Source organism: Aquila chrysaetos, chromosome 2 (genome assembly GCF_900496995.4).
Source record: "Aquila chrysaetos chrysaetos chromosome 2, bAquChr1.4, whole genome shotgun sequence".
Classification (NCBI taxonomy): Eukaryota; Metazoa; Chordata; class Aves; order Accipitriformes; family Accipitridae; genus Aquila; species Aquila chrysaetos.
Genome location: NC_044005.1, coordinates 12418953 through 12438807, shown reverse-complemented (window position 1 = coordinate 12438807; position 19855 = coordinate 12418953). Strand labels below are relative to the sequence as shown.

The 19855-nt window shown below is 38.1% G+C and overlaps 1 protein-coding gene across 23 annotated transcripts in view; it reads left to right on the top strand.

Moving 5' to 3' along the window:
* MARK3 (microtubule affinity regulating kinase 3) overlaps positions 1–19855 on the top strand; it is a 64433-nt gene that overhangs the window by 20046 nt on the left and 24532 nt on the right. For 22 of the 23 annotated variants that reach the window (XM_030007427.2, XM_030007426.2, XM_030007429.2 and 19 more), the window contains 9 exons: positions 7119–7167; positions 7912–7977; positions 10507–10577; positions 16081–16137; positions 17137–17373; positions 17468–17587; positions 18313–18412; positions 18667–18779; positions 19559–19712. In XM_030007427.2, coding sequence (XP_029863287.1) covers positions 7119–7167; positions 7912–7977; positions 10507–10577; positions 16081–16137; positions 17137–17373; positions 17468–17587; positions 18313–18412; positions 18667–18779; positions 19559–19712 — 967 coding nt within the window. Of the gene's footprint in view, positions 1–6709; positions 6715–7118; positions 7168–7911; positions 7978–10506; positions 10578–16080; positions 16138–17136; positions 17374–17467; positions 17588–18312; positions 18413–18666; positions 18780–19558; positions 19713–19855 lie in introns of those variants that run through there. The other variant, XM_030007446.2, reaches the window with a different exon arrangement.

The following is a 19855-nucleotide window of genomic DNA, read 5'->3' as shown; positions in this document are numbered from 1 at the left end:
GGTCACTTTGTTAAACTTACAAATACAAAGCTTATGTTCTCTTAAACTGGCCTTGAAAATACTGCCTCTTGACTGAAGGCCAAGCAGTATCTATGCTTTCCACGTAGTTTGCAGCAGGAAAGGTGATGCAGTTTTATGGAACAAACTGGGGCATGGCTATTCTGGTTTCTTCCCTCTAGCCTCAAATGTTTAATGTGCTGTTACAGTTGTATCGCCTTATCTATTTTAGTAAGTAGTGATAAATCCTACTCTTTCATCAAGCAAGCCAGTCTGCTTTGGAGTGCTTGCAGGAAGTACATTTAAATGTCACTTTTACCTAGGACTCTTCTAACTCTGTCCTTTTAAGTGCTGCAGTCAAAGGCTTTTTATTTACTTTTGAGTACTTTGATAAAAAAGCCCCTTGCAATATTTCTGTTTGAACAAGAGAATACCCAGAACTTACCTGCAAACAAAATGAAATAGCATAACCAGAGTAAACTGGAGAATATACACATTTAGGCTTTATGCAAATATTGAAAAGATCGTGTTACAAGATGTTTTTATCAAAATTAATAGTGCAAAAGTAAATTGGAAAAAACGCACAAGTTCTTACATTGCACAGTTTGGTTGAGAGGCAAAGAATAACCTATAGAAGAAAGGCTCCTTCATCTGAGCGGATAGCAACTTCCTGCTGACTCTGTAGACTGGGTAAAAGTAGATAATGTGGTTCCAGCTTTCAGAATTTTTTTCAGCTTAATCCCTGAGGTTATTGGTAATTTCTGTGCAAGCAGGGAGGAAATGAAATGCAAATTAGGTAATAAGATGGATTAGATAAAGTTGATTTTGTGTGGCAGATCTGTGCAACTTGGAATACCTGAAAAAATTGTTAAATGCTTGAAGCACTTGGAAGAGAAACAAAAGCTGTGTGATATGAAAGGGAGGGGTCAGGGCATGGGAAGAATGGTCAGAGAAAAGTAGAGAGGCCGTGTTTTCAAACAAAAATGTAAAATCTTAATCCTTCGAATGGTGTTATCTTGAGATTGGGCTGTAATGCTAGCTTGAGCTCATATTAAGGTACAAAGCAAACCTTTTATAAGTCACAGGTGTTCAGTTGGCAAGGCCACAAGGTGGAAGTGCGCTTGTTGGCCCTTTGGTTCCTGGGTTTCAGCCTGCTCAGTGTCCACTGGTGTCTCAGTCTCTGTTGTAATTTCATTTTTATTTACAGTTTATAAATTAGATTATAAAGTGTGATTTGTAAATTGGTCTTGTCTACCACTGGGTTTCTTAAATGGGAGTCTGGAAGAATAGTAAAAAATAGCAGGGTAGAAAGCAGATCAATTTTGGGGAGTGAGATTGCTAATGTGCTCTCCTCTCTAAGCTCGTTTGTTACATGAGCACAGAAAAAATTTAGCGAGATGTGTCAGTGTTCTCAATTCAAAAAATGAAAGTAATTTTCTTAAATGCCTTCTTGTCATAGTAAGCAGAGTAACGCACAACATGTTAATTACCAATTTTGCTTGATCGAGGCTTTTTTGCAAACCCTTGCCCCTTTTCTCCCAGCGCTGTCAGCAGTGCCGTAGCCTTGGTGCATTTGAAGCCACTGTGCACGCAACCTGTGGATGCAGGGGAAGCTAAGATCAAGTGCTTCTGATCTTGTACTTCTGGAGAGAGTGATAAAATATTTGAGGTATGGTGGGGAGGGAAAGGCTGTGCCAAGGAGAGGGTGTGGTATATAGTGTCTCAGCTGCGGTGTAGCTGCATACCCTAGTCATCCTTAGGTGGGGAAACAAATGGTGATTAAGACTGCCGGTTCCTATTTCTTTGTATTACGTCTTCCACACCAATAATACCGATACTGCTGCCAGAAAGAAGTTAACCTTGTTAAGGACTTGTTTTGCTTTCTGGAGCAGTAATTCTTGGTATGCCCTTGCAGTAAGCTACGGGCGGCTGCGGTCTTGACAGCTCAATATTCAGCAGTGCAGCTCTTCAGGAGAGTCGAGTTTCTTGTCTGTTGCTGAGGAAGTCTGTGGTAGCCACATGCAGCTACCCTTAACTGTTGTTTTAGGACCTAATTACTACTCTGCTGCTTTTGCTTAGTGAAGAGGAAACTGTAACCGGTACTTCCCTGGTTTGAAAGAAAAAGGGAATTCTCAGAGCTTTTTTTTTCCCCATGCTGGTGGTGTTAGTCATAGTCAGTGTTCTCCACAAATGTACTTCTGTACCCAGTTCCAGTGAATATTGGTCTCACTGGAAACAAGTGCTGGTGCTACAGTAGTTCACTTCCTCCTAGCCCCCACCCCCAAATTGTCTGTTTTTTTTCCTTTTGAATTAGCAATGCCATTATATACAAGTCTTTTTACCAAGCCCATGTAATAGCACTAAATCACTTCTCATTTTCCTTTTTTGGAACTTGGCTCCTCAGCCAAATATTTTTGTTCATTATGTGCAGATGTTTTGCCACTTGTTTGGGCCATTTTTTGTTAAAGCTTTTTAGAGTTCTTAAATATCAATTTTAACAGGGACCATGTCCTTTCCAACCGTGGATCAATAAGTATTTTAAAAATGGTGAGAAAAGGATGAGAATTTAAAATGCCCAAGCCTTTCAGTTTATAACAAGTATTTTTTCTGTTTTCAAGTTGTGGTTTGTTTGAGGCAAACTTGTATTGTGTAAAGGTTTCCTGCTTGAGGCTCCTAATTGTATGTAGGGCATATTTCATTGAGCAGTTATGAGGAGGAGCCTAATACAGAGGTCAAGCCTGAGCTGGCTTGGGACACCTCATTAAAAGCCCTCCCCCTTTTGAGGGGAAGGAGGACAGGATATGTTGGTGCTCTGCATCTGACAAATGTACTGACTTGCTTTTTAGCAAACTTTTTTTGGTATTTTTTAAATAATTTGTTACTGAAACTCTTGCAATCGCTAATGTAGGAACAATTCTGATCTCTCACTGTGTTCAAAGAGAGTTGGCTTAAGAGACTGGTCTTCTTTCCCCCCACTCCCTGTTGTTTCGGATGTGTCAGCGTAACAAAGTTGAAGTAAAATTGATTCAAGATCATTACTCAGTATGTGTCTCTGCTTCCATTGCTGGTTTGTTGGGGTTTTTTTACTCAGTTTGTTGGCTAGCAGCATTAATTAAATGTAATTCTTTCCCCATATCTAACATGGGTTACAGTCAAAGGACCAGACCACAACAAAGCTGAAAGCCATTTGTTTGGCAGACTAAGGATGTTTGTCTTTGTCTTTGCCTAGAAGCATTTGTAGAGCTCCTGTTGACGGAAAATGAGCTGTTCGACAACTTGGGAGTAGTTTTTAATCTCAGCATTAGAAATTAAACTGATGAGCACTGTTTTCAGTTGATTGTCTGCCTTTATGGTCTCATTATAACAAGTAAGTTCCTAAAACTAAGAAAATCTTTTGTATTGAGACCCTTTACATTACATCTTCTGGTGTTACACCTCCTGTGGCAGAGAACCTCAGATGTGTGGGCTTTTATCATACCTGGCTAGAAGTTGATGCACATAATATTTTGGGGGAATGAAATCTGGGAAACCTTTTTCCAGCATACTGTGTGAAAGTTATATGATGTTTTACATTGTATTCCTCTATCAAAAATAGACTATAATACATAATACAATGTCAAGCATTTGCAGATATCCCTGTGGAAGTTGCTATCTGTGTCAAAATACCACACATAACATTTAAACTGATTAGGGGAGCACAATCTCAAGTGCATTTATCTAACTAAAATTATAATAAAGAATTCAGTGGTGGTTGTATCCTATTCTCAAGTATTTTTATTTTTTATTTCCTCTGAGACAAAAATAGTCTTTTTTTAAAAAGCTTGTTTCTAGTCACCCACTTCAACAAGTGGCTCATATGTAGAAGCTACTTTTTGACATGCTTTATTCGGGTTAGTAATGCAGAGTAGTTGTCCTGTGGACTAATGTTATATTTAGAGCAGCCCAAAATGTATTATGAGCCTGACTTTATTACATTAGACCATCAAAGTGTACAGTGTACAATGGAGGAAGTAGCTAGCTCCAGCCAAGTTGGCGTACTTCATTTAAAAAAAAAAAAAAAAATTAGAGTGAATATATTCATTTACATAATGGTATTGTGAATTCTAGCCTCATTTTTACTGTCTTATTCTATGTTGCCCTTGGTTGACTGTTGTTGTTTGGTGGCACCAATTATTATTGCCTATATTCCCATACTTAATCCTATGAAAGGATTTTTTTTTTTTTTTTTTTTTTTTTTTTTAGGTGGGTGAGGTGATGATAAATAGGCTAATGGCTGAAGAACAGCCAAGGTCTTAATCTGTGCAGCAGTGGAGTTGCCCTTGATAAGAGTCTGACCCAATAGGCTTTATCTGAGTGTTGGGGGTGAAGATACCAACAATCAATTGAGAGTGAATTAAGCAAACTGTCTTCAAAGCTTTAAAAGCTGACCAGAGGCATTCAGTTATATAAGCTGTGATTAAAAGTATTAGTGGAGTATTCAGAATATTTTATACACCAGTTCAGCTGAACTGAATGAAAAATAAGAGAAAATAGCCATAGATGCCATTGCTTTTAAATTTCTGACAATCAGAGAAAGATGGTGAAGTAGTCTGCCTTGTCTAATTATATATGAAAAAGCTCCAGAAATAACACAGTTTTAAAAAAAGGCAGTTTACTTACCTCTCTGGGGGAAAAAGAAAACATGCATGCATAGTTTTTGACACTGTATTTTGCATGGCCAAAAATTTACTTGATCAATCAATCCTGATTGCATTTAAGCAGCTTGTCATCTAGTGAAGTGTCAGGCATAGACCTGGATAATGATAATAAGATAATTAAAAGCATTTGGAAAACTGTTTGGGTTTACTCTTGTGTTCAGGTAGTGTGCTATTCACAGCTGTGGCTGTAGCATGGGGGAGAACATCTGTTGGGCAGTGTGATGAGCATGACTCCCCAAATCTTAGCCTTTACAGAAACATCAGAAAGCAGAAAATGGTTAGAACAACTCATCTCCAAATTGTGATTTCCACTACCCTTAACTAATTTATTTATTTATTTATTTATCTTTAATCCTACCCCCTACATTTTTCTTTTATTAAAAGACACAAAGGCACATGGATTTTGTTTTGCTGACTCTTTGGTGGTTTTCTGTTTGTTTCCTATGTTTCACTTTTTTTTTTTTTTGCACTTTTATTAAGTACACCTACAGATTTTTGAGTTGTTAGTAATACGTGTAGGCATCTTAAATGTCTTCACTTTATCTGAAATCTGACCTGAGGCAAATGTTGCAGCAGCACTTTTTGCTTCTTTACTGTTAATAACAATGCTGTTATCTCTTATTTACAAAACTCTTTCTTTTCTCCCATGTCTGCATTCCTGTGGAGCTGTGGACTTTCGTTCTGCTTCAGTCGCTTAACATTAAGTTTAATGTGATTTGTTACGTTACTGGTGTGCCTGTAGAAGTTGGTGTTGGGTTATAATAAAACCTCTTAATTACTCCTGCTTTTTGAAGCATCCTGCTAGAAAATAAGAGAGGCTTAAGAACATCAACCCTCTGGAGTCTTGGGCTGGCATGGGAGGAGCTGCAGAGGAAGAACAGCTATGCACTTGACAGCCATATAGCGTACTGCCTGAAAAGAGAATTCTTTGGGTTTTCCAAATACAATAGTATTTGCACTTCAAGTTTTTTGTAATAATTTTTTATCTTGGGTCTTTTCTGGGAGAAGAAGTAGGACTATTTTTACTTTATCTGCTATTAACCAACTTCATTAAAAGCAGTGTTTTATATTGCATTAACAACACCCGTGGCGTTTTTAGTATTACACTTACAGATTTTTGTGCATCTTATAATTGTCTTTTGCAGAAGAGTTTTCAGAGGTGAAGATAATTAACAGCTGATCAATAATAGACTTTGCTTTCATTTGTGGTTCATTAAATGTCATTCCCATATTACCGTCCAGTTGCAGGAGGACAGAGTTTACTCTGTGTGACAGGCAAAGTTGAACTCTTTGGAAATAAGTATTCAAGCAAAACCTTCTTCACATGGGTATTGGTGTTGGGGTGGGGGGAACAAGATCCTTACAATCAGTATGTGATCTCTGGATGCAGCACCATTGATGTAATGTCATGCTGCAGGCTTGAAATGGGCGGTTGTATTCCCTCACCCCTCATCTTGCCAAAATAGATGCGCTGGGCTGGGCAAGGGAGCTGCAACAGAAAACTTAGGGATGGAATGTTTTTATTTGGGGGAGTTGTGTGTTTTGTGAGATTTTTCTGTTGAATTCATTCCTGGACCTTGGGTGTCAGTCTGAGTTAACACCAATGCTTGCATAAAGGGAAGCAGTATGATCCTGTTGCATGGGAAGGTGAAGAGGGTGGGAGCAAGCTAATCCCTTTGAGACTGCACCCCTGAAGTAATGGTGTTTCTTCTGTCTGCTGGGGTTAGAAGAACACCGTTGGTGTTCTGCCCTATTAATTTTGGCAAGTATGTTCAGCGTGTTGTACTGGCTGAGCAGGCTTGGAGGCTGGATGTCTGGCAGTGAGTCAGTGGAGCTGCAGTGACAAACCCAGGACTAGATGCTGCTGTGCCTCAGTTGCCTTTCAGGAACACTTGTGCAATACAAGCAGCTGATTTTTCACCTGTGAGTGCCTGTGGTAGCACAGTAATACCATGGTTTTAACAAAGTACTGAGGAGTGATGAATTCATACCAGTAACTTACTGCAGTGGTCTTCAAAAGGTGCTCTCATGGGGGTTCATGAAACTTTGGAAACAGTATTTTCTGTGAAGGGGGTGAAAAATGGTGTGAGATGTACTAGCCAGCAATGAGCTGTGTGGTCTCATAATGGTCTTGTGGCCCCAAAAGTCTGTGAACCACAGAGCTAAGATCACTTCTCTCCTGAGCTATCTGTAGTGCTTTGTGGGTCTTTTCAGGTTTTTGAGGGTTGATTTGTTTGGGGAGGTGTGTTAAAAGAAGCAGGCCCGTAACTCTTCCCTCCAGTAAGTGCTTATTTCAGGAACTTCATTGAAATGCTAATAGTAATGTTTGTTGTTTGTGTTTAAGTATATCAAAATGATCAGGCTGTAGGAAGAATGGGTGTTACCTATTTCATTAACTTATTTCATGTTTTATGTTTGTTTCAGCTCTTTAGAGAAGTAAGAATAATGAAGATCTTAAATCATCCAAATATAGGTACATTGTTTCTTTCACATAATTTTCAACTCTGGAGAAATTTTAGCTTTTTCACTGTTAAAATTGCTGTGGTATGATTTTAAAAGATGATTCTGCACTAGGGTGTCAATTTACTGTAAAGTAGCAGTAATAAATACTTTTCAGAGCTGTGTGTTGTTTGTTTTTTTTTTTTAAAAAAAATGCAAAAACCAACATTTTGGTCCCTTTGCACAAAACACTTGTTTGCATAGCTAACTGATAATTTTGCTCCTTTGGAGTGTAATACTGATTTTGACTGAATTCAGGCTCTCATTAAAAACAACTATATACCAAAAATAAGAAGCGGTCAAGAAATTAATCAGGATTGTACATTTAGATGATTTAGTCTTGTTATGGGACTGTCAGCAAACTGACTGATAACTCATTTGTCACCATGTATGCCAGTTCAGTGCATAAAAATGACTATTGCTGATGCTCAAATCTGTGGAGGTTCTGCTTGATTTAGTTGCTTTTCTCATGTAACAGAAGCAAAGTATTGTTTCTTGAGAAAATGTTGTTCTGTATGGCTTGACCAAATGTGCTACAGTATTTTCCATTTAGGATCGTTAGACAGAAAAAGCTTCTTTAGAGTAATAGTCTGATATTGTCAAGCAGCAAGCAAATAGTTTTGTGTTGGGTTTTTTGTTTTCTCTGACAGAATTCTCTGTGGGGTTAACAATACTTCTGCAACTAGTTAACTGATTAATAAATGGCTTTCTTTTCTAGTGAAGCTATTTGAAGTCATTGAAACTGAAAAAACCCTCTATTTAATAATGGAATATGCAAGTGGGGGTAAGTATCTCTCTGCTGTGATGACATAAGTAAACAAATTGCCAAGTGGGAGAAAGCATTTGTTTTCTTTAAAGTTTTGTTTTCTTTTTCAGCAAATATTAATGTCATGGTAATGTGAAATATTAAGCAAAATCCTAAATATTCTCTGGGACTTCTTCAGGCAACATAATTATAACTTGTAAAACCAGCTTCTGAACTTACTGCAACTTAATCACATTTGCTTTGTTTTCACAATTCAAATTTAATGGGAATCTTTATTTGGCCATCAATTGTTCCTGTCCATAACCAATGCTAACCTTCTCAATTTATTGTATTCAGCTCCCTACCTCTGGTGCCCTATTTTGTATAAGGTATTTGGTAAAAACATGTTCAGACGAAACATTTCTGTTTCTTTAACTGTTGCTTTCAAAAGCATGAGTACTGCAACTTTTGTGTTTTAAATGTTGACATTTGACATATCTTAATCACAGACCTTCTACTGTCAAGAATTGTTAGGCTTAGCCTTATGCCATTTTAGGAGGAACTTAAACATTTATTCCTGATTGCAGGGTGGGAAGGGGGAAAAGCGTGCATCACTCAATGTCAGATATTTTCACCAGAGTTAGAATTAAGGTATTCAGGCTTAAGTTACTCCTTGCTGACTACAACCTAATAGCACTCAGTTTGTTAATGTGACCATTTAGCATCCACAGCTGGGGATCTCAAATAGTTGAGGCTTTGCTTTAGTTTCGGGAGGGAGATACAGACACTTCTTTTCAGAGAAAATCAGCATTGAATTCTGACTCTGACATTAGGTTACGTGAAGTTTAACAAACTACTATAAATCAAGTAATGATTCTCTACCTGCCTGTGTTTTCTTCTAGCAGCCCCCTAAATGCTCAGCCAAGATATACATAAACAGAAACAAAGTTGGTAAAATACCATTAAAATATTTGGTAGTACAGGTGTTTGTGTAGTCATGCTGTTTGATGGTACTAGACTTAAAAGTGAAGTCCTATTGCCATCTAGTGATTAGCTTCTAGGAGGTGGAAGGGCCAGCGGTTCTCTAAAGCAGTGAGGATCTTTCTTAGGGTAGTAGCGAGATATATACGGTACTGGTCTAAAAGGCTGTGAGCAGTACCCTTTGCACATGCCATGTTGTGCAAGACAGGAATGGCTCTTAATCTCAGTGGCAGGCATCAATTTCCCGTATTTCCTCTTTATCAAGATACTGGTCACGCATGATGTATATGAACTCTGTGGCTGCAGGATGAAACTATTGCTACAACTGCAACACTTTGCATAAATTGGGGATAATTCTTTCTCTGGTGAAATTTTCTCTGAATTACGAAGAAGTGTTCAGGTTTGTTCCTTCAAGGTTTTTGAAGAAGCAGCTGTGAAATACAGCCAAGAGAGTTACCTGAGTTGAGTGTTAAATAATACACTACAGAGGGAAATAAGGCTATTTTGTAGAAAATCCTGACATTCCCTCAGAATGTTAAGTTGTTGCTTTGCCTGCTGTATGACTCTTGGGTTTTTTATTCCAGTTAGGTGGAGTTGCTGCTGTTCAAAAATAAACGTGAAGTTACTTAGCTCTTCCCTTGTGAGGTGGCTATCTACAAAACAATGATTTCTTGCTCAGTAAAGAATATTTAGACATTTGATCCACTTCTAAAGTTTTTATTAATTTTGCATATTGGCGAAGAATTTTTAAAACTGTGTAGTAGTCTGTGTTTGTAGGAGTTCTTATGTACGTGACTGGTTTTTAGTAAAGAAAATCTCCCATGCACTTGCAAACATGGGCCAGTTGGCAGCACCTAAAGCTCAAACGTTGTAGTCTGTATTGATGTGCTATAAAATGACTGGATTGGTTAAAGGGAAGTAAAACCCCCAAACACAACAGATCTTTACTACTGCTTTAGTAATCTGCTTTAGTAGTCCACAGCCATACAACATTGGGCTTGTTCAGGAGTAATCCTTCTCAGTGTATCTTACAGATCTGATGGTTGTGTGATGGATTATGTCAGTGTGTCCTGCTATGCTCATTATTGTGACCTTCCTTGTGGATACCTCTTCCAAGCCTAGGTTAAAGCTAAGATTTCTGATTTTGGTTAGAACAACTTTATACACATGCACAAAGAAAAATTATAGTGCTGGTATGACAATATTTACAAATACCATCAGATGTTCTCATATATGAAGCTTTTTTTTGTGGGGCAAAAGAAACCCTTGTGAGAAAGTCTGTGAAGGGGTACGGGTCATCTTTATTTACAAAACAGAACTATGCTGCTCAATTTCTATCATAAACAATTGGAAGGAAATGTTGTTTAGGTTTTTTTCCTATATCCAGTCATTCATTAAGTCTTACTATTCTCTTGTATAAGAGATGATGTAGTAAATTGCATAGCAGTTGTGCCTTGTTCTCTTGAGCTAATCTGTGATCATAAACTTGAAGTACAGTCATTCCAGTGAAGCTGCTGTGGGCTACTGCTAGAGTGGAATCTCTAGATTCTGAAATTGGCGTTAATGTATTTTGTTATTGAATTGTAGGGGAAGTGTTTGACTATCTGGTTGCACATGGAAGAATGAAGGAAAAGGAGGCTAGAGCTAAATTTAGACAGGTATGTATACCATTCCTGTACATGAGCTTTCACCCCTTCCCTGGTTTTAATGCTGAAATGAGTAGAACGGCTGTCCTTTGTGTTTGACTTCTTGCAGTGTTCAGCATGTTGTGGACTTGTAGCCCTGTGTGAGAAAAAGCTTGGGTTACAATCGTACTTCAAAGGGGTTAGTAGTCCATTCAGTGCTGCTAGTTTCCTTAGGGCTGTGTGCCAGGGTGTCCAGGAGTGCCAGAACACTGTGACTGCTTGATCCGGAAGTGTATTCCATTCCAAAATGCATTTCCTCTAGGTTGATTTCATACATCCTTAGTTCAGCTGGTCTGTAGCATTTTGGAAGTTGCTCAAATGTAACAGGCTACAAACAGGCCAGTTTCAAAATGCAGGCAGTGCACGTAACAGGGATCTGTTCACCTCTATGTGCTTACATGAAAATATGCAGTTTAATAGTTGTTCTAAAAAGTCACAGAAAAGTAATTTCTAGGCTTGTTAGTTAGCTTTCTGTATGATGGATAAACTAGCCTTGCAAAGTTGTTGGAATTTCATTGATCTGTAAAAAGCCTTTCCATTCTACAGTAAAGCAGTATTGAACGTAACAAAATATTTTTGCATAACTAATTTAAATCCATATCTCTGCTCTTGTAGCACCTAGAGTTTCATTTGTGGGTCTGACTGGTCTGATATACTTTGTTTTCTGCTCTTGTGCAGAAATGCGTAAATGCCTGTGTTATTTCCATGCCTTTGGTCACTTGGATAACCTAGGTAATGTTGTGAAAAGTAATAAATATCAAAATTATGCTCCTGCTTAATGACACTTTAAAATAATGAATAGGGAAAAGAGTGTTTTATTGAATTATATGTAGGGGTTTTAAACTGGTAATTTGTGGCAACGACATGACAGTCACTTTCACTCTTGGAAGGGGAGGCTCCAATAGCTTCACTTCTTAAGCGTAGCCATACAAAAGTAGAAAAAAATTGGTATAATATACAAGAATTCCAGGAAATAAATTAATGACTTTCACAAAATGTCTTGTAAAGAAAACTTTCACACTTCTCTAGTGTGGGTAGTGTGACCAAAAGGAACAATTTGGGAACTAGGAAACTGTGCCACAACTGTTTTGCTCCCTCTGTCTCATATAGTAAGAATTGTGTGAAAGCAATATAAGCAATAAGCTCAAAAGTAGCAATGAAAGTAAGAAAAAATAGAAATGTATTTAAGCCAACATAAGGAGGCAACAAAAGCATTTCTGTGAAATCCCTGTTCGTTTGTTTTCTCTCGTGTCTTTAATCTTTTGGAAAAAAAACAAAACCAAACCACCAAAACCCGAACAAAACAACCCAAAAAAAGCAGCTGCAAACTTCGTATCCCCAGAAGTGATTTGTGATTACTGGAGTTATACAGCTTGATAGTAAGGAAGATTTTTCTTCCTCTTAAACAAAATCTTACATGTCTTTTTAAAGCTGCTTCCTTCCCTTTCATATTCTGGCAGGTAGAGAACTTTCCTTTGTGATTGAGAGTTTTTGGTATGTGTTTCTGTGCTGTGTTGGAGTAGATATGATGGGTGGTGGAGCAGTCGTTCCCACTTAAGCCGTCTTCTAAATCCCACACTGTTGCCTTGCTCTTTGTAATGTCACTTGAAGAGCTTCAGAGTAATTTGAGAGGATTTGCTGTTGTCTCTCAGATGTGAATGTTGAAAACTTCTACTGGTATGGCTTTCTGCTCTTTGTCCTCAGTTTCTTTTATCAGGAGCTGTGTGGAAAAAGATCTTGCAGTAATTCCATTGAAATTGCACGTTTGTTCAGCAATTACCTATTTTTTTCTAGTAATTTGACTCCCCTTTAAATGAAAACTTGTGGAAACAGGTCAGACATGTTTTACAGGTATGCTTTGTGCTTAATTTTATGGGATAATTTGGGTAGTACAGGATATATGTAACTTCATTTTTCAAAAACAAATGTGAAGGGAAAGAATTTAAAAGGTAGTTACCTGCTGAGCTGAGTATTTGACCCATCAAGAGCTGATTTTATGCACTTCAGGTTCTCAGCTTTTTTTTTTTTTTTTTTTTTGTACTTCAGTAGACTAAATGCTGCTTATAAAGATACATAGATGGCCTCACTTAAATCCACTGAAATACACAGAAGTGTTTTCAGTGTTGTCTTGTAAGTCTTGTCTCCTGACACAGGCAGCTGTGGTCTGTCCTCCCTCAACAGCTGACTTCCCAGCTACTGAGGTCAACCAATTTTAGGGGACCTTGATCTTAAAGATGGGAGGTTCTTGAGAGCTTCAAAAGCATGAGCGCCTGGAAAAAAAGAGAGAACCCTAGTAATAACCAGAGGAGAGAAACTATATGATAAGCTCATTGCGCTTTGCTAGAGAGAAGAGAATGCACACAGGACAGAGGTCAGGCAACTTTGATCAGAACTTGGCATTTATTAGACACTAAGGCTCTGGCTGTGGGACAGTGTCAAAGGAAACTAGATCTTACTGGGTTTACAGGTCATAAAACTATTCATTTCACCTTACTGTAGTCCCAGAATAGCTTCATACAGCTTCTAGCCATTGTTGGAGGGAGAATGCTCTCTGTAGAACTTTTATCTGATTCAGTGCAGCTGTTCTTATGTTAGATAGAGACTTATGACATAATGGGGGGGGGGTATTTGCTAACTGGTTTAACAGACGGTGGCTGTCTTTAAACTGAAGAAACAGTTGTGCCATGGTATTGAGCTTAGTTCTTACAATAGGTTGTATTATATCTTGTTTTCGGATCATGTTTCTTCTTTCAGTAGATGTGATTTCTGGATCAAACACTCATGTTTTATCTGAGGAGGCTCTTCCTCTCTAGCAGGCAAAGAGCAGAATTTGGCAATTCTCCCCTCTTTGCTTGTTTAAAAAAAAAATAATTTTTTTTGGTCTATTTTGTTACGCATACTTAAGGTTTTTAGCAGGAAAACATAACATAAAAGACAGTGATCATGTTATTCTAGTCACACTTGACAAGGAACACAGGAGAGGGTACAAACACTAAAAATAAAGCCATGCTCTGCAGTTCTCCATTTCAAACTCCTTTTGTGCAGCCATGTGTAAGAAATTCAAATCCAGAACGTTTTGCATTCTTAACGTCACCTCATTTTTCTTCCCCTGTTACAGGTTTCCAAGCAGTTCTGGTTTGATCTTACTATCCTTTTTCCATAGAATAATCTGCCTATCTGGATAAGAATTAATACAAAAATGAGAAGCCAAGACTCAGGGCAGAGGGTCTCCTGAAATTGATGTGTATTAAATCCCTCTCTCCCTTTACTGCGGCCAATTAGATCTGGCCTGCTTTGGTTTTCTTACTGTTGCCCTGCAGAAGTATTTTAGAATTTTTAATGCTGGTAGATGTTTGGACAGATCTTGGAAAAAAAAAAAAAAAATCCGCAAAAATACATCTTTCTTCTATGTTCCAGTTAAGAAACAAAATACTCGTGGCGGTGTGGAAGGGACCTTGAGAGGTCATTTATCTATCCTTCTGTCATTTAATCCTTATGAAGAATGGTTTCTCTGCCTAGAGATAACTTGTTCTAACTTGTTCTTTAAAACCTGTGATTATACGGATTTTTGAAATCCCTCCCAAGAAACTTATTTCAATGCTCCAGTTGTTATCTCTAGCAAAAAGATCTGCTGTTTCTTCCCCTCTTCTCCCCACCTGCCAACCATCAGCAAATTTCTCAAACTGAAATAGGTTGGGGGTGAGGGGGCTGTCAATGGAAACAGTGATGGAAGTTGGAAGACAAGGGAGTCAATGCAGTGCAGCCATGCTTTGTGCTATTTTTCATTGTTACGACTGCTGTTCTTCAATTATTAATGTCATAAACATTGCATTATTTCCCTTCCATTTAGATTGGACTCACTTCTGCAGTCTCTGTGCTATCCTGTTGCAATGCAGAGTAGTTCAAAAGCATCTGCAAAGGAAGCTACTGATTGATCATCTGCTAGACCTTCCGCTCTTACGTAGTCAGAGTAAAAGCAGTTTAGGAACAAGTGGTGCAGTTTTGTGTCTGCAGTCCCGAATAAAGCTTGAGGTGTTTGTCATGCTGTCAGCCTTGGAAACCCCTGCAGAGTGAGGTTGTGACTGGTGATAAAGCAACGGTAGCGGAGACGAAAGGAAGGAAAACCAAAAGATGGTACAAGTGGTGGCGTGGGAGCGCTTTGGCAGTTTCAGTAACTGTAAAAAGCTGAACTTGGAGTCTGAAAGAGGGAGCCAGTACATAATGGAACAAGCAAAACCAGAATGAAAGTGTAGGGAACGGAAATATTTCAACTTCTTGTAGACTGCTTGGCTTCTAAGGTGGCATTTTGCACATGCGTGATTCAATAATACAGGGGTACAAAGATCAAAATGCTGGTGCTTAGGTTTCAAATGCGAAATTGACTGGTAGGTCAGTTCTTTGACCTACCAAGAACCTTACTTTCACCTCCTGTAAATACTGGGAGAGAGAACCATTGCTCCTTACCAGTACAGGAGGATCCTTATGCTAAGCTGGGCGGTCTGATCACAAGTTATTTTTTGTAACAGTAATGATACCTCGTCTTCCTGTGTTGAAAATCTTAATCTTGAACAAAGAATGGAAATACATTTATTTAAGCATAGTTATTACAGTAAATTATTTTTATGTGCAGTTCCACTTCTTTTAAGCAGTCATAACATCTGCCTCAATTCTGACCACGTATCCATGGCAATAAAATGTATTTGACTGCATTTGTGATCATGTAACAAGACTTTATCCAGCTTTTCCATACATGTAGAGTTCTGCAGCAATGCTTATGATTCTAAAGCAACGTACTAGGACATTGTACTGTGTAAATAGCTTATATAGTTCTCTATATAAAGCAGGAAAAACTAAATGATATTTGGAAACTATGATGGAAGAAATTATTCCATTACACTTGAGAGACAGAGAGAGTTTTTATCCATTGAGCTTGCTACTCTTGTACAGTATACAACATACAATAAACCATATGCACTTAGACAGCAGACCTCTGTCAGATGCACAGTTGCTTCTCACTGCGTAAGTTTTGACAAACAAGCTGTTTCCTGGTAGTTTCTCTAGTAGCTAAGCTTGTTTCTTACCCTTTTGTCTCCATGCTGCAGCATGAAAACTCACCTTTGGAGAGGGACTGAACACTTCAGTCTAGAGTGGAAAGCTTTTATTGCTGTATACAGTATTGGAATGGAAATACTTCAGTAACCTTTCTGAAAGTCATTGCTTCTACTGGTCTATAATTAGGCACACAGGAAAAACAAACTCCTCTTTCAAGTATAGTAGAAACCAAATAGATCAAATAACAGACACCTAAGTTATTTAGCAGCTTTTCCTCAAATACGCTGGTCAGTATAGTAGTTGGTTACATTGGTCTTGAGTGGATAAGTACATGTCAACTTTAGTAATAAGTGTTGAACTTTTTGATTAAAACTCCTGTTTCTTTGAGATGTCACTTACATAATTGGGCTTGTTTTCTATCCAGATAGTATCTGCAGTGCAGTATTGCCACCAAAAGCATATTGTTCATAGAGATCTCAAGGTGAGTAGGAAAAAGTGCATGAAGTGTGTCAGTGTGTGTCAGCTTCTGTACTTGTGGGTGTGATCTTTATTGTGCCGATAAAATTTAGTGTGTATTAAGCTTTCTGGTTAGTTTATTTTTTTTGCGTGTGTTATAGCAAGTTTTGAGGAATGTTTACAGTATAGAACCATTTCAAATAAAAGGAAGAGGATTTGTAAGGCTTTTAAATACAGAAATTTAATGGCTGCTGAAAGATAGCCTCTCACCCTGTGGTCACTTTCAAATCTGATGCAGGTCAGTGTTAGCTGAGTTTTTGTTTTGTTTTGTTGGGTTTTTTTTGTTTTGTTTTGTTTTTTGTTAGTTTGTTTGGGTTTTTTTGAAAAGGGTAGTTTGATAGAGGTATGACAAGTTTTGGTCTCGAACAGAATGAATTGCCGGTTGTGATCATGCAACTGAAGTATGGTGCTTTGTAGCTTGGCATGAAATGGTATATCCCTTCTTTAAATTGTGCCTATTGTATTAATAGTGTCGCCACATAACTTGTTCAACATATAGTTTTGTAACTTTAAAAAAAAACAAAAACAAAACAACAAACAAAACACTACCACCAGAAAAACCCAACAAACCTCTCGAAAAGAGTTTAAAGGTTATGTATATTACCAAACTTTTGCAAGAATACTACATAAAGTATGGATAGTGAGACTATATCTTGTTTTCATCTTAATAGATCAAAATGTAAATTACAATAGCTCAGGGTGCATTTCTGTGGAGAAAACAGATGGTAATAACACAGTTTTCAGGTAGCATAACAGCTCGCATAGTCTGAAGCCATTGTACAGAGATTTTTAAAATAGGAGATATGCAAATGATAGAGTAAAGCATACCTAAAGACATTGCAAGGAAGTGAATGTTAACAGATATTTCAGCTTTCTGTCTTTTAAGAATGAGTAAAAATGGACAATAGCATTCTAAATCAAGTGTTTTAAGTTCATCTTACAAACCATTCTTTCTCTCTTCCAGGCTGAAAATCTATTGCTAGATGCAGATATGAACATTAAAATAGCTGACTTTGGTTTTAGCAATGAGTTTACAGTTGGAAATAAACTGGACACCTTTTGTGGCAGCCCACCATATGCTGCTCCAGAGCTTTTTCAAGGGAAAAAATATGATGGACCTGAAGTAGATGTTTGGAGTTTAGGTGTTATTCTTTATACCCTTGTGAGTGGATCTCTTCCTTTCGATGGACAGAACTTAAAGGTGCGTTTTTGTAGAATATGTTGGGCATGTTTATCTAATGTTTTAAGTGATTTGCTGCTTACAACTTACTGTCTGTTCTTCTTCTGTTACCAAGGAACTTAGAGAAAGAGTGCTAAGGGGAAAATACAGGATTCCTTTCTACATGTCCACAGACTGTGAAAACCTCCTCAAACGTTTCCTGGTGCTAAACCCCACAAAAAGAGGCACTCTAGAGGTAATGGCACAAATAAGGTGCATCAGAAAGCTAGACGCTATATTTTTCAAACTGTATTTTTGAGTTGCGACTGATTATTGTCATACTGTTCCTGTATAGTTTATTTGGAGTGGGGTGGGGGATTGTTGAGTAAAGCATGTGACTTTTTTTTATTTTAAGATTTTGTTTACTGGGGTTACAAGAAAGCTGACTCCACAGTTACTTTCAAAATGAATGTGAGACTACGCTGCATATGTCATATAACTTTTCCTGATGGATACCTTGTGGATTCCTGCATTAATGGATGATCCATCAGGACATTTTCCACATTTTCAGATGTGTACTGGAAGTGTTGACTGCTAGGTTATGATGGGGTTGCCTTTTGCCTGCATTTTGTTCCATCATGGAGGAGAAAGGCTAAAACAATACTGGCTTCCATGGACTTCCATAGTCAAGCCTGGATTTACTAGACTTGTCAGAGTTGTCGCGCTGCTGCTGGTCTGTGTTACAGACTTCTAGCTTTCAGCTATGTGCTAGAATACAGCTGATTGGGAAGCAGCCTGGCTTGATGTGCATAGTTGGTCTCCTCACTGGAGCAAAACAAAACTGAGTAGGTGCTGGCGCCTGTTCTGGAAAAGAAAAATTAGAAGAGGCCTTGGTGTTTGGTAGATAGGGGAGTTGTTCTTTCAACAGCTCATCTTCTTTTCTGGTAAGTGTATTGTACTAACAAAACCCTTTCTTTTTAGCAAATTATGAAGGACAGGTGGATCAATGCAGGGCATGAGGAGGATGAACTTAAACCTTTTGTTGAACCAGAATTAGACATCTCGGACCAGAAAAGAATAGGTAACTGAGTATTTTTCAGCATACTGTTTGCATGATGTGGGCATGTTTTTTTCCTCCACCATTCTGTATTTGTTTGCCATTTGGAAAAAATAACTGATTTTTTAATAATGATATTTCATCAGGCTTATGTTCTCACACTTAATCGTTTTGTTTAATTCTTTAAAATGTTCCACTCTTTCTCTTGAACTTAAACACTCAGCCAGGCTAAACATCAGAGTGTTTCTGTTACTTACAGAATGTGTGTTTGCTTTTAGATATTATGGTAGGAATGGGATATTCTCAAGAAGAAATTCAAGAATCCCTTAGTAAAATGAAGTATGATGAAATCACAGCTACATACTTACTGCTAGGAAGGAAATCATCAGAGGTAAGTACCATTCTTAAGAATGCAAAGAAACAAAGGAATCCAAAAGTGTCCATAGCAAAGTTAGAAGCAAAAATAAAGTCAGTAATTATAGGCATTGCATTCCTGCACAAAAGTCCATTATGCTTAAAAGCATGTTATGCTAATCATCAGTGTCAACTGTCCAAATGATGCTGTGTTTGTTCTCACCTTGATCTGAGTCAGTAAATTCTTGCCTTTAGGCTCCCCAAAACTACCCTGCTTGCTCAGCAGTTACTCCTCTGAAGGACTTTGTATGCCAGATACTGTCCTGTCTAGTCTAGGAGCTCAAGTGTGAATATGCCAGCTGTAGATGTTTTAAAAGAACCAAGGAGCAGGACCGATCAACCTAAAAACATTCCCGTATTGTAGATTACTTTTCCATATGATGCTGAGAGGGCTCGGCATCCGTAAGCTGCTCTGGGTTCCTCTGCTGTAGGAGTTGGTGTGGTGGCTTCTACAAAATGTATTCTCTCTTCCTGTTAAAATCTTAAGAGAACTCTGAGGAGACACTGTTGAAAGGAGATGGGTTTTCTTTATCTGATTGTCCTTTGAGGAGCTGCAAATTCCACTGAGTTTTACCTAAGACAGTTGCACAAGAATCTAAGAGAACGGACCTCTAAGCAACTTCCTTGCTGACTCAAAATTTCCTATGTACCAGAGCCATCTTCCTTCTGTGTCCCTGTTACTGCTCCCCTAATATGGTGGATGTTGAATTTGTTTTGTCTGAACAACTTATTCTAATATTCTCATTTGTATTGTAGTTGGATGCAAGTGATTCAAGCTCCAGCAGCAATCTTTCACTTGCCAAAGTTAGGCCAAGTAGTGATCTTAATAATAGCACTGGACAATCTCCTCATCACAAAGTTCAGAGAAGCATATCTTCTAGCCAGAAACAGCGGCGGTACAGTGATCACGGTGAGCAATTCTCATTTTCAGTGTTGCAGAATATAGTGACTTCCAGTTCTGTTTGGTTTCTGCATTTGTCTCCATCCCCCAAAGGTAAGGAGGATGACAACAGTGTAGCTCACAGCATGGTGGTTAAATAATTCACTGAATAA